This window comes from Mytilus edulis, chromosome 10 (genome assembly GCF_963676685.1).
Source record: "Mytilus edulis chromosome 10, xbMytEdul2.2, whole genome shotgun sequence".
In the NCBI taxonomy this organism is placed as follows: Eukaryota; Metazoa; Mollusca; class Bivalvia; order Mytilida; family Mytilidae; genus Mytilus; species Mytilus edulis.
In genome coordinates, this window is record NC_092353.1 from 84,469,172 (window position 1) to 84,482,115 (window position 12,944).

At 32.4% G+C, this 12,944-nt stretch overlaps 1 protein-coding gene across 1 annotated transcript in view; it reads left to right on the forward strand.

The window, feature by feature from the left end:
- Positions 1-10,460, forward strand: part of LOC139492052 (glutamine-dependent NAD(+) synthetase-like) — a 32,420-nt gene extending 21,960 nt beyond the window's left edge. Inside the window, exons 12-19 of the mRNA XM_071280160.1 lie at positions 466-634; positions 1,307-1,442; positions 2,602-2,708; positions 3,940-4,071; positions 4,374-4,446; positions 6,223-6,351; positions 7,382-7,558; positions 8,739-10,460. Coding sequence (XP_071136261.1) covers positions 466-634; positions 1,307-1,442; positions 2,602-2,708; positions 3,940-4,071; positions 4,374-4,446; positions 6,223-6,351; positions 7,382-7,558; positions 8,739-10,313 — 2,498 coding nt within the window. The 3' untranslated portion in view covers positions 10,314-10,460. The remainder of the gene's footprint in view (positions 1-465; positions 635-1,306; positions 1,443-2,601; positions 2,709-3,939; positions 4,072-4,373; positions 4,447-6,222; positions 6,352-7,381; positions 7,559-8,738) is intronic.
- The last annotated feature ends 2,484 nt before the right edge of the window (positions 10,461-12,944 follow it).

The following is a 12,944-nucleotide window of genomic DNA, read 5'->3' on the forward strand; positions in this document are numbered from 1 at the left end:
GTTATCCTTGACTGTCCATCCTTCTGTCTTTCCCTCTTTTTGTTCATCTGTCCTATATTCATTTGTTTAGATCATGTGCAGGGGCTTTCATGATCTCTGACTCATTCTTTTATTTATAATTGATATCAAGTTTTAACACACATATCCTTTCTTTTCCATCCAATGCAGAAATAAAACAGCAAGCAACTGATAGAAGCACAATTATGACCTTCTTTGTATTTTCATGCTATAGTTTTGAATAATTTATATGTTTCCTATTTCAAGGTATGCACTTATCAAATATACCAAGAGTTATCTCCCATACACCATTAGTTATTTGTAATTTATATTTTTTGTTTGACTAATTTAAACTTTGTGGTAAAATTTAAACAAAGACAACTGTGAAAACAATATGTATACATACTGCATTAGTGATATTTCACCAATTTAAAATATTTAATAAAGTATGCTTTATCTATATTACAGATAGCAAGGTTTTATCAGATGTTAGGAAAGTAGTAGGAGATCCATCTTATATACCCACAGATGATAAAGAGCTGGCTGGTTTAGTGTTTACAACATGTTACATGGGCTCAGAAAACAGCTCTAAAGAAACACAGTCTAGAGCTGCTGAATTAGCACAACAGATCGGCAGGTTTGACATTTAAACTCAAGAGCAAACAGTTTCAATATACATAAATAGATTTTATATGGAACATATTGAACAAACTTTATTGAGGATTTTTTTTTCTTAAAGTTAGTTTAGAATTTAGTCTGTTTTACATGATACCTTGAGAAAAAATAACCTGATATTATAATATTTGGAAAGGAAATCACTGATATAAGTATCTTGATAATATAATGATAATCTTGTTTATTGTTGAACAAAAACCCCCTTTGACAAAAAAAACAAGAGTTAAAATAAAACCAAAACATGTGCATGATGGGTACAGATTAAGATTTTGCAATAAGTGGGGAGCTGGAAGATACATGCATATATATGACAAATGATTTGTAGGGAAAATTTTGTTTTGTTTTATAGGAATTCAGAGAATCAACAGTATTATTGTTGAAATTGGAGAACATATCATTAAATTTCTGTCATTCTTGAGTTATGGGACTTTAAACCTCAAATAAATAAAAGACTAAAACGTCATGCACTAGCTGTTATATTAATAATACAACAAATTCAACACTGTTGTTGGGATTAATGCTATCTATATATCAAGCACTCTTGAAGCAGCTACTAATTACATTTTTAGTTTCCATTTATCCATAAGGATATATATAGCAATTTTGACAGTCTAACTCCTATTTATTTTTCTAGCTTCCATTTATCAATAAAGATAGATATAGCTGTAGCAGCCATATTAACAGTATTTACCACAGCACTGAAGTTGATTCCCAAGTTTAAAGCCAATGGTGGAAGTTTGAGGGAAAATCTGGCTTTACAAAATATACAGGTATATCCAAGAAATAAGGGAGACAATTCAATGTGGAAATAATAATCAAATAGATATAGGAAGATGTGGTATTAGTGCCAATGAAACAAATCACCATCCAGGTAACAATTAATAAAAGTAAACCATTATGCATGTTTGTCCCTAGCATTGATGCACAGCAATAAACAAACAAGTTTTAATCTGAGATGTTATAGCTATTTAGTGATTGCAAGATATTTTTGTCTCATTTAATTCACCATATATTCCAATTATCCAGATAAAGGCTTCAGAACAGTTATTATATCGTGCATTTTTTTATAGGATATCTAGCTCAAACAATTTAATGTAAAAGGGGCATGAATACAGTTTGACAGCTTCATATATACCCTATAATTTAAATTCTTCATAGATTGTGCATTTAAGGAATTACTGTAATATTTTTTCTGTCTATGAAGAAATAACATACAAAATGTGGTGCACACTGAATAACGTGCGTAGCGGGTTATTTAACAGTGTGCACCACATTTTTTATGTTATTTCGAATAGACAGAAAAATATTAGTCATTTCTTATCATTTAATTCTAAATTCCATTTTAAACTGTAGAAAACCACGAAAAACGTTGATGACATCACGATCACATGACTAAATTATGTCTATGGGCTGATAACAAAATAATGTCAGCCAATCAGAAGAAGCGTTACATCCAAAATTAAATTATATTATGATATAGCAAAAGTCTGTCTTCTCATCATCACTTCGTACTTTAACTCAAATATCTTTTGATTAATTTTTGTGTAATTTCTAGTAAAATATGACCTAAAATATTCTTATAAATAATTGTGTCAAATGTTATTTCATTTTGATGCATAGAAAAGCTTGAAAACATTTGAAGTTAATTTTTGACACTATAAAGTTATATATGCTGTAAAGGTGGGGAAAAAAACAAGTACAGTTTCACAGAATTTTCATTTTACGCATATATAATTTTTTTTTTTTGGATGTTGCCTGTTATCATCACTCACGAGTCTCTTTTATTTTTATATTGAATTAGATAACTCAAGTTTATCAACATCTCATTAATAAGAAACCTATAATTATTGATAATTAAGTAACATGTTCCTTTACAATATGTAATTGTATAATTGACTTTTAAACTAATTTGTCCATTGATTGTTTCAGGCCAGAGTGAGAATGGTGTTAGCCTACCTATTTGCCCAGCTATGTTTGTGGACCAGAGGCAGATCTGGAGGACTGTTGGTCCTGGGCTCTGCTAATGTAGATGAATGGTTAGTTATATTGAAAAGGCTAGGGTATGGGTGAACATAAGTATTTAATATAGCATTAAAAAATTTGAAGACTTAAGAAGGTTCACAGGTTTAAATCATTTATATAGGATTTCTCTATATTTTTCTATAAATGAACTTTATCTTATAGTTAATAGAAAAATAAAATAAAAAGGTGGGGTCACCGTTCATTTTCGCTCACAATCTGCCTTCGAAAGAATCATACATTTTTGTAAAGGTGTTTTTTTTTCTGTTAAAGTAATAGGAAAAATAAAGGTAATATCGAAATAAAAAAAGAAATGTTATTACAGAAATCGCTCAAATTTTACAATAATTTAGTTTAAGTACAGCTTATATGGAAATTATCTTAAAAAATGTAGGTCATTGATGAGTTAAAAAAGATATATTTCATTTTTAAAGCAAACCACCAAAGGGAGATAATTTGGAACTTTTTCAATGATGTATACATTTTAAAAGTTATCTGGGGTCAACTCGAATTGATTGTTTTGAATGATTTTTGTATAATATGATAAAGTAACAACTACAAAAGGTAATAAATATAATTTGTAATGAAACACAATTGTTTAATTTTTTTCTGAAATTTTTATACCCTCGAGCCTCCTTAAACTGTGTAAAAGCGACATGAATGGCCCCGTTTCAAAAAAATCTGTAATTTCAATAACACATGTGGACACAAACATGATGGTAGTCTCACATATCAAAAATCAGCTGAAAATCTGGAGGCATATAGAAAAATGTCCATCTAACTGTGATTTTCAACAATTTTCAAAGTTGTAAACCCTTAATTTTGTCAAAAAATAGCGAAGCAGAACGAATCTCAAACTTGATCTGTAACTCATTCTGGTTAGCTCACATACCAAAAATCATAGCAATATCTGAAAGCATTTAGAAAAAAGGTCTGTATAACTGTGATTTACAAAAATTTATCAAAGTCCCAAGCACGAAATTACAGCAAAAATTAGCCGAGCCGAACAAATTTAAACTTGATCTGTAACTCATCACGGTTAACTCACATACCAAAAATCAGCCCAATGCTATTACCTTTGTTAGTTAGAATATTTAGCTCATTTCTGTTGGTTCCCAATAGTAAAACTCTAGATCTGTCAGTGGCATTAGTAAATCTGATATTTTATTTTCAGTTTACTTGCTAAATAAGCATACATCAACTTAACTCTGTATGGTAGCATTATATTACGTGATATTTTATTTTCAGTTTACGTGGATATATGACTAAATATGATTGTTCCAGTGCAGATATTAACCCTATAGGTGGCATCAGTAAATCTGACTTACGGAGATTTATATTGTATTGTAGAAAAAAATTTGGATTTTCTGCCTTAGAAAAGTAAGTTATTTTAAAGTATTGTATTTCATCTCTTAATATTTTTGTGATTTGATAGAAGACATTATTCTTAATTACTTGGTTTTGCAGTGATTAGGGACACATGATATCCTGTAGACTTGCAAAAAATGATTAGAAACTACTCTTATAAGATTTATTTAAAGTTTATCTTATACTGTGGATTAATTTATTTTCCTGGGTACCAACTTTCATGAATCCAGATGTGTTTTTAAATACTTGTATTTTAATTATTGATTGTTTTACAGTTTGCTGTGGGTTTTTTAAAATTATTGTATGGTTTGTAGGATTTATCATGCACCGCCCACTGCAGAATTAGAACCTTTGAAAGATGGACAGCATTTGGCTCAGACAGATGAGGTAAGATTGTTTAAAGGTTGTTGATGTATGAATGATGTAAATTAAATGTAACAGATGTATCATAACATATTGGACAATGCAGTAGATTTCACTAACACCTAGGGACGACATCAAAAGTTCAATAAAGGATAAAAAACTTAATTCACATCACCCCCCTCTTAACTTAATTTGGGAAAAATTGATTGACCAATAGGGATATATGTAAAATCGATTTTAGATTAACAAAACTTGCAGCAATGTTGACCCCCACCCCCAAACTATTTGATTTAAGTTTTTTATCCTACATCGATCTTTTGATGTCGTCCCTATTATACAAATGTACTCATCTGAATAAAATACATGGTCCAGATAGTACAGACTGGTTACTGTAGATTCAGTAATATTTGTTGGATATCAATTTTTGTGGATTTTGCAGGTACAGGTTAACCACGAACTTAAATCTTCAACGAACTGTAAATCTTCTATTGGCTCGTACACAGACTTTTGGCAAAACCATGAAATTCAATATCCACGAAAGTGTCGATTTTCCTCAATTCACGAAAATTAATATCCATGAAAATAAATTAATCCACAGTGAGATGGTGTTCCAAACCAGTTTTAAATATTTCTCACCAAAATAAATAAATAAACAAAAACAAACAGTGCATCATCCAGAGGATTGCTGATGAGATAACTTGAACAGAGAAATAAAAAATGCACATAATTTTGCTGGATTAGAATATGCTCTCTATACAGGAGGTCAGCTAAGGTATTCACAGCTGTTGGTTTAATACTGCCTGTCAAGAAAGCAAAAAATCATCATTCCTAACAGGGTTTAAGGAGTATCTGCCTGGATCCTGGAAGTCTTGGCTGTTTTAAAATAAATTGATATATCTGAAATGTGGTATGGGTGTGACAGAGTTCTGAACACCAACATTTCATCGTCACTTTAACATTTTGTGTCTGATTGTCTGACTGTCAATTATCTTCATACATTACATATAAGGTAATTGTGATACATTGTTGCATCTTCACATATTTTGACAAATCACAGACATCAATTGATGCCTTTCACATTGTCACATGGGTTTGTTATTTTTGAAGGGTTGAAGTAAATAAAAATGGCTAACCACCATTTTTTTGTAAGGACTGCAAGCATTTGCAATCTGTCATTCCTTGGTCTGACAAAATAACTTAAGTTTTGGGAATTGTGGTCTAAAATGATTAAGATGTTACTCAATATCCCCATTATTTAATGACTTCATGGTATACAAGTTGTGAAAAAAGCCTTCAAACAGGTCACCTATGGACCAATGAAATGCCTTCAAACAGGTCACCTATGGACCAATGAAATGCCTTCAAACAGGTCACCTATGGACCAATGAAATGCCTTCAAACAGGTCACCTATGGACCAATGAGTTGTTGCAAAGGTTCAAGATGCAGAAAGTGTAACAGTATCTTTACAAGAGTAATTGGATTTTTGTCCCTTTTTATCCAGACATGGCTGAGTGCTTGTTCATCCCACATAGCTTAATTGACTGTTTTACTGCTGGTGGAAGGGAGACCAAAAGTGACCACATATCTATTACCCAGTCACCATTTGGGGCCTGCATATCTAACAATTAAGGTCAAGATATGTTGTGAAGATAAATTTCAAAAGTAAACAAATATGTTTAAATCAAGTATATAGATTCAATTATAAGTTAAGCAACTTTGATATATTCTCTAACATATTTTTAAGACTACTTTAACATTATATTTTATCTAGTACTCAATGCTTACATTTCTAATTTCAGGATGATATGGGAATGACTTATGATGAATTGTCTTTGTATGGTAGATTGAGAAAACAGAGTTATTGTGGCCCCTTTAGTATGTTCTGTAAACTGGTCCATATCTGGAGCGACAAGTTTACTCCTAACCAGGTAAGTTCACTGACAAGGAAACAGTTATTGTGGCCCCTTTAGTATGTTCTGTAAACTGGTCCATATCTGGAGTGACAAGTTTACTCCTAGCCAGGTAAGTTCACTGACAGGGAAACAGTTATTGTGGCCCCTTTAGTATGTTCTGTAAACTGGTCCATATCTGGAGTGACAAGTTTACTCCTAGCCAGGTAAGTTCACTGACAGGGAAACAGTTATTGTGACCCCTTTAGTATGTTCTGTAAACTGGTCCATATCTGGAGTGACAAGTTTACTCCTACCCAGGTAAGTTCACTGACAGGGAAACAGTTATTGTGGCCCCTTTAGTATGTTCTGTAAACTGGTCCATATCTGGAGTAACAAGTTAACTCCTAGCCAGGTAAGTTCATATACAGGGAAACAGTTATAATATTGGATCTGTAGTTTGGTCTGTTAACTTTCCATATTTTGTCCTGACCAGACTTTTTTCTTCAGTGATTGACTTGATTCAATTAAAGCATCAGTTACTTAGAGAAAATAGGTTTTATCCATATTATCTTTTTATACCCCATTTATGGGCATTATGTTTTCTGGTCTGTGCATCCGTTTGTTCGTCAGTTCGTTCGTCTGTCTGTTGTTTGTTCGTTTGTCTGTCTGTCTGTCCCACTTCAGGTAAAATTTTTGGTCGAGGTAGTTTTTGATTAAGTTGAAGTCCAATCAACTTAAAACTTAGTAAACAGGTTCCCTGTGATATGATCTTTCCAATTTTAATGCCAAATTAGAGATTTTACCCCTATTTTCACGGTCCACTGAACATAAAAAATGATAGTGCGGATACTTGGGACACATTCTTGGTTTTTTTTAAACTGCTAACCTGTAAAATATATTGATTTGACGTTTTATCAATACAAGTAACTGTTTTGATAAAATTATCTTTTGGATAGTCAGGACTAGCTCTCCTTACATATATGAATTATGAAAAGAAGTATTAACTATATTAGTAATTAGATTTGATATTACAATTTATTTTACAACATTGTGACTTAATTTTCAGATTGCAGAGAAAGTAAAGTTTTTTTTCCGCCATTATGCCATCAACAGACATAAGATGACAGTGGTGACACCTGCATATCACACAGAAACCTATAGTCCAGATGACAACAGATTTGATCATCGACAGTTTCTGTATAATGCAAAGTGGCCTTGGCAGTTCAAGTACATAGATTTACAGGTATTTCTTTTATGTTGTCTTGACAACCCAATACCAAGAAACCAGGGTTGGGTTCAATATCATAGCAGCTACAAAGATCTAAATAGGGCAATGTAGATTTTTTACTACTTAACTTATAGCTACCCTTGCTGCTAAATAGATTCAGATAGCAGCTAGGCTAGCTACACGTTCAGTAGTCATAAATGTATGTAGTCCTGTGTAGCTGCTAGGATATAACGCAACCCAGATATGTTGAGTGCTGATGATACCTGATCAATGATAGCTTATGTTCATGCAGTCAGGTAAGAATGTTTTCTCTATGTTGAAATCCTTACTTTGAAATCAAGAAGAGCAATACAAATGCGGTTCCTATGCTAATCCTTTCCATTTAGGTTTTCATGAATGTTTATTTATTTTGTGTCATGAACTGTTTCATTACATACATTAGACAAACAAAATCAAAACTGAGCTTTGTGTCTGTCCCATGTCAGGAACCTGTAGTTCAGTGGTTGTTGTTAATTCGTATTTGTCATATTTATATGCTTTTCCCACTTTAGGTTAAGTTTTTGCTCAAGGTAGTTTTGGATGAACTTGAAGTCCAATCAACTTGAAACTAAAGATATAAGATGTGGTATGAGTGCCAATGAGACAACTCTCCATCCTAATCACATTTCTCCCAATAGGAACAGATATGATGGCATTGTTTATACATGTTATAACAAAGTTTCCAGGAGACCTTCTGTAAGGGAAGAACAAATATATCTTGACAGGGTGCCTGTATAAAGTGAAATAGTTTGTAAAAGTTTAATTTGGTATTTTAACTTTTTTTTTTTAAGGGAAACTAGTGTTGATAGCATATCTTTGATATTCCTTAAAATTTATTCAAAACTCTTTTAGACACAGGACAATTTAGATCACTGGCTTGACAAACAATGTAAATACTGTAATCCAGAAATTATTGCAATGTACTTTAATAATGCTACAGGGTTATAATTGCAATAATTTAAACTCGCATTTTGAAATTTTTTAGATGAAACAAACACAATTTTTCTCAACATCAAAAAATTAAAATGACAAAATTGCAATTATAAATGCACTCAATAATTTCTGAATTAACAATATCTGTCTTTAATATTTTTATTGTTGTATATTTGAAAGTCTATTTCATTGTTGTATTTTCTGATTCTTTTCCCTGTTTCAGGCAAAGAAGCTGATGATTGTTTATGAGGAGAGGAAAAACCACCTGTCAGAGAATACAAAGGCCAATGATAGCAGGACATCACAGAACAGGAATATCTTCAACGATTCCGTCAACAGCATTGGCGGGTCAGATGTAGGTGTGGTAGTTGACATGGGGCCCGTTAACCCACACGATGTTTACATTGATCTCAATACTGGACAGGAAGTGATGTACTCTGATAACGGTGTGCCACTATATGAAGATGGAACTCTTCTTATAGAACCACATGATGAAAATGAATTCATGTTAACTGCTGAGGAAGAGCAGATGAGTGTTTCCATGGCTACAGAAGATGTAAACAATGAATCAAGTGATAATCAGAGATTGCTGTGTCAGCATAAAGAGGATGACTCAATCTTAGAGGAAGATGACAGTTTTGTTGAGAAAGACGAAATGAGATCCAAGATTATTGAACTTAGTAATCAAAAGATGGATAGCAGTACAAATGTTATACAAAAGAAAGATTCAGATAAAGATAGGAAAGGAGAGTCTAAAACGGGTCAAAGGTTGATTCAGTCAGTGTCTAAAACAATCAAGACAGAAAAAGAATCAGCAGAAAATGTTGGAACAAAGTTAAATTATCAAAGAAGGAGTTTACGACGGAAGAAACTGAAAGTAGATCATCGTAGAATGACGCATAAGCCACTTAGTCCACTCAATAAATTAGCCAATCGCTTTAAAAGGCCACTGAAAAGGCCTCTGTTAGCTGCTCCTGCAAGACAGCCCTTGCTAAAATCTCCTCAGAAAAAAACATTGTTGACCTCTCCTCCTACCACTCCCACAGAAAATGAACCAAAACCAGGTTTTTCTGGATCGAGAGATAACATACCCTCCACTTCAACAGGACCACATGTGGTTCAAACACCGAGGATTACACCTTTACAAAATAGACCAAACCTTCAATCTAGTCATGCCATAGGAAGGCCAATTATCACACCAAGTGTAGCACCTGGGGTTAGAATTGGAAACCGAGTTTTGCTTGGGAACCAGTTTAGTGGAACTCCTATACGACAGGGTATACAAGTTAACACAACAAGGATGGCTATAAATAACCCAGGTGTAAGGGCTGCCTTGATAAACAGGTCTGCAGCAGTCAGTGCTGCTGGTCTTCAGGCTAAATTAGCACAACAGAGAGTGATAGCACAGACCCGACAGGGATTTACCTCACAATCACAACAATCTTATGCTGCTCAGACCAGCCAAGGATATACTGCTCAGTCTCAACAGGCCTTTGCAACAGGATCACGATCTGGCTTTTCTGGGCACAGTCAACAAAGTTTTGTTACTCAGGCTCAACAAGGGTATGGAAATTCATCTGGATATTCATCTCGTGTCATACAGCAGGCCCAGGTTCAGAATACAACAGGACTGATACAGAACACTGTCCAACAGACCGTTGTTGTTCAACAGAATTCTGCTGGCCTACCTCCAGGAAAATGGCCGGCACATACATTACTAACTGGAGATAATGTGTACAGGTCTCAGAGGTACAATCCTGTCATGAATCAGATGGCTGCTATGAGGGGGAGGAGATAATTGTATGATATTTAAAAGAGGGAGAGGGAGAATGCATCTGCCAAGAGGGGTAGAAGTCATTAAAGAGGAAGGTCATGTACAGCTAAAGCCACTTATTTTTTTATTCAATATGTCAAATCTATACTGGCCAGATTATCACAACAAAAATATTTGAAAATCTAAAATGTTTTAGCCAAAAAAGTTAATCTTAATTGAAATCATCTTATTAGATTGTTTGACATTTTATATTGTTTTATCAGCCATTAGCTGTTAAAGTAGCTTCTGTAACAAAAGAAGAAGTATAACTGAGGGTGGATTCAGGTGGAGCATAAATGGTCTATCCTCGCATTAATCTGAAAAATATCAGCCACAAAAAATCTATGGGTGGCAACAGTTTTATTAGCTTTTGCCCTCCTCCCCGTGAAAAATAGAAACAGCATCAACTCTGTTCTCAAAAGTCCCTAGGTGTTGCCTATATAATATTATAACTTACTGTTAATATTAATGACGAAAAATAGGAGTCACTTTCACAAAAAAACTTGCTACTAAGATGGATTTTTGATATATACTGAATTGTATCATGACTTAGGATCAATCTTAGTTGTAAGTTTTTTGATAAACTGACTCCAGTGTAGTACCATATGGAGTAATATGATAAGTAAATTTTGACCTATCTTAGTAGCAAGTTTTTTTGTGAAAGCAACTCCTAATTTTCATTATTATAAACAGTAAGTTATAATATTATATTAGTAACAGTGACTACCACTTTTATACCATTCATGTAGGATATTACCTTAGACATTATCAGTCTGGTCTAGTTAAGCCATTGTGGTTTTTAAGTTGTTATGTATACTTTTTTATGTGTAACTTATGAAAATTATTTCAGAAACATGTTTACACTGGGTAATTATATATGAGCTGCGTCGGATAGAAATCGACCTTATGCAAGTGTACGTATGTTTATATATGTATAAGACTTTGTTTAATTTTGGAACATTTAAAAAACGATTCAAAGATAAATTTTGGTCTGATATATAGGAATTTCATATCAACAAAGTTATCTCATATCAACAGTTACATATAGTGATTGTTCATAGCGATTTTTTCAATCCGACAAAAGGTTAAAAGATGTATTGATATTCATTTGCATAAGGTCGATTTCTATCCGACGCAGCTCATATTTTATAATTTGTTTAGGGGGTGGGAAGATCAGAAGCTATAATGTATTCTATCAAGAGAACTTTTTACCATTTGAAACAATCATTTTATTTTTTAATGTATTCACAGCTTGGTTGCACAAAGGCTATTTAAATTTAAATTATGTTTAGATTTTTAGTCAGTTATTAGTAATTTTGTTGAAAATTTTCATATTTAATTGACACTTAAAATTTAAACATCCTTTAATTTAATTGATGTTGGTGCAACCCAGTCTAGACATTTGAAATCTATGACAATTATTGTGTTGAATAAATTTAATACCAGGAAACAAATGTAACAAATTTATTTGATTATAAACAAGAACATAGATTTTTTGCATGATTTAATAATAAACATCCAGTTTTTTATTTTTTTTTATGTTAAATAATTATGTAACAGGTGTATATATATCATTTGATCTATTTATTTCTGAGTTTTGTATTAGGTGATAAAATCACTAATCACTATTCATTAAAAATTGTTTTAGGGAAACTAAAGGTTTTTATAAAAGGTAAATTACTTGCACCAATAAATGTATTAGTGACATTAAATTGTTAAACTGTTAAAGCACACATATCAATGCATAAAACACTATGAACTGTAATGATGTTAGTTCAATTCCAGAGAGGAATCAGTAATTATTTGAGAATTGAATGCTCTTTATTATTTATAGGTTGTAAAAGCATTGATAGAAACTTCTTTTTTATAAATGCCTTGAAGTGCATCATATTAAAATTGTGTGCCTAGATTAATGCTTTTACTACTCCCTCATTATAGTTCTTTACTATCCAGAGTCATTTACACAAAACTGTGATTAAAAATTACCTGTAATTGCTTTAAAATCACTTAGGACTTTCAAGTTTTTTTCCACTTATAAGATTATTGTTTGTCAAGAGTCATTGTTATGGATGAGTCATGGGAAATGGTGAATTTTATTTTTCTCCACTTTTCACAAACTGAGCCAGTATTTTTTGTTGTGATTTTGTGTTATTTAGTTACACCACACCATGCTGTATTTGTACACCAATAAGGGTTCATTGCCTGATTTAATAACTAAAATAAAACTGTACACAATTTGAGATAGGAACATTTGAACATTGATATCAGAAAAGTCTTATCATTGGATAGTTGAAATATTGTGCCATCTTTGTATTGTGGCAGTCAGCCCTGAGGAATTTACTATCACTGAATAGCAATATGTTAATGAGTTCATTTATGTGTCCCTATATAAGAAACCAGATTATACTTGAAAACTCTGTTGAATATAGGAAAAATCCCCAAAATTTCTTTGTGTGAACCTTATTTTCATTTATCCACACAGTTATCGTTTTAAACACTTTTTCTGTATATTTTTTTACGTTTCTTGGTTAATTTTTAAATTATGATTGTTTTCAAAATTTGTTCATGTCCCTAACCCTGTAATACACAAAATTTATTTAAACATATCGATACCTA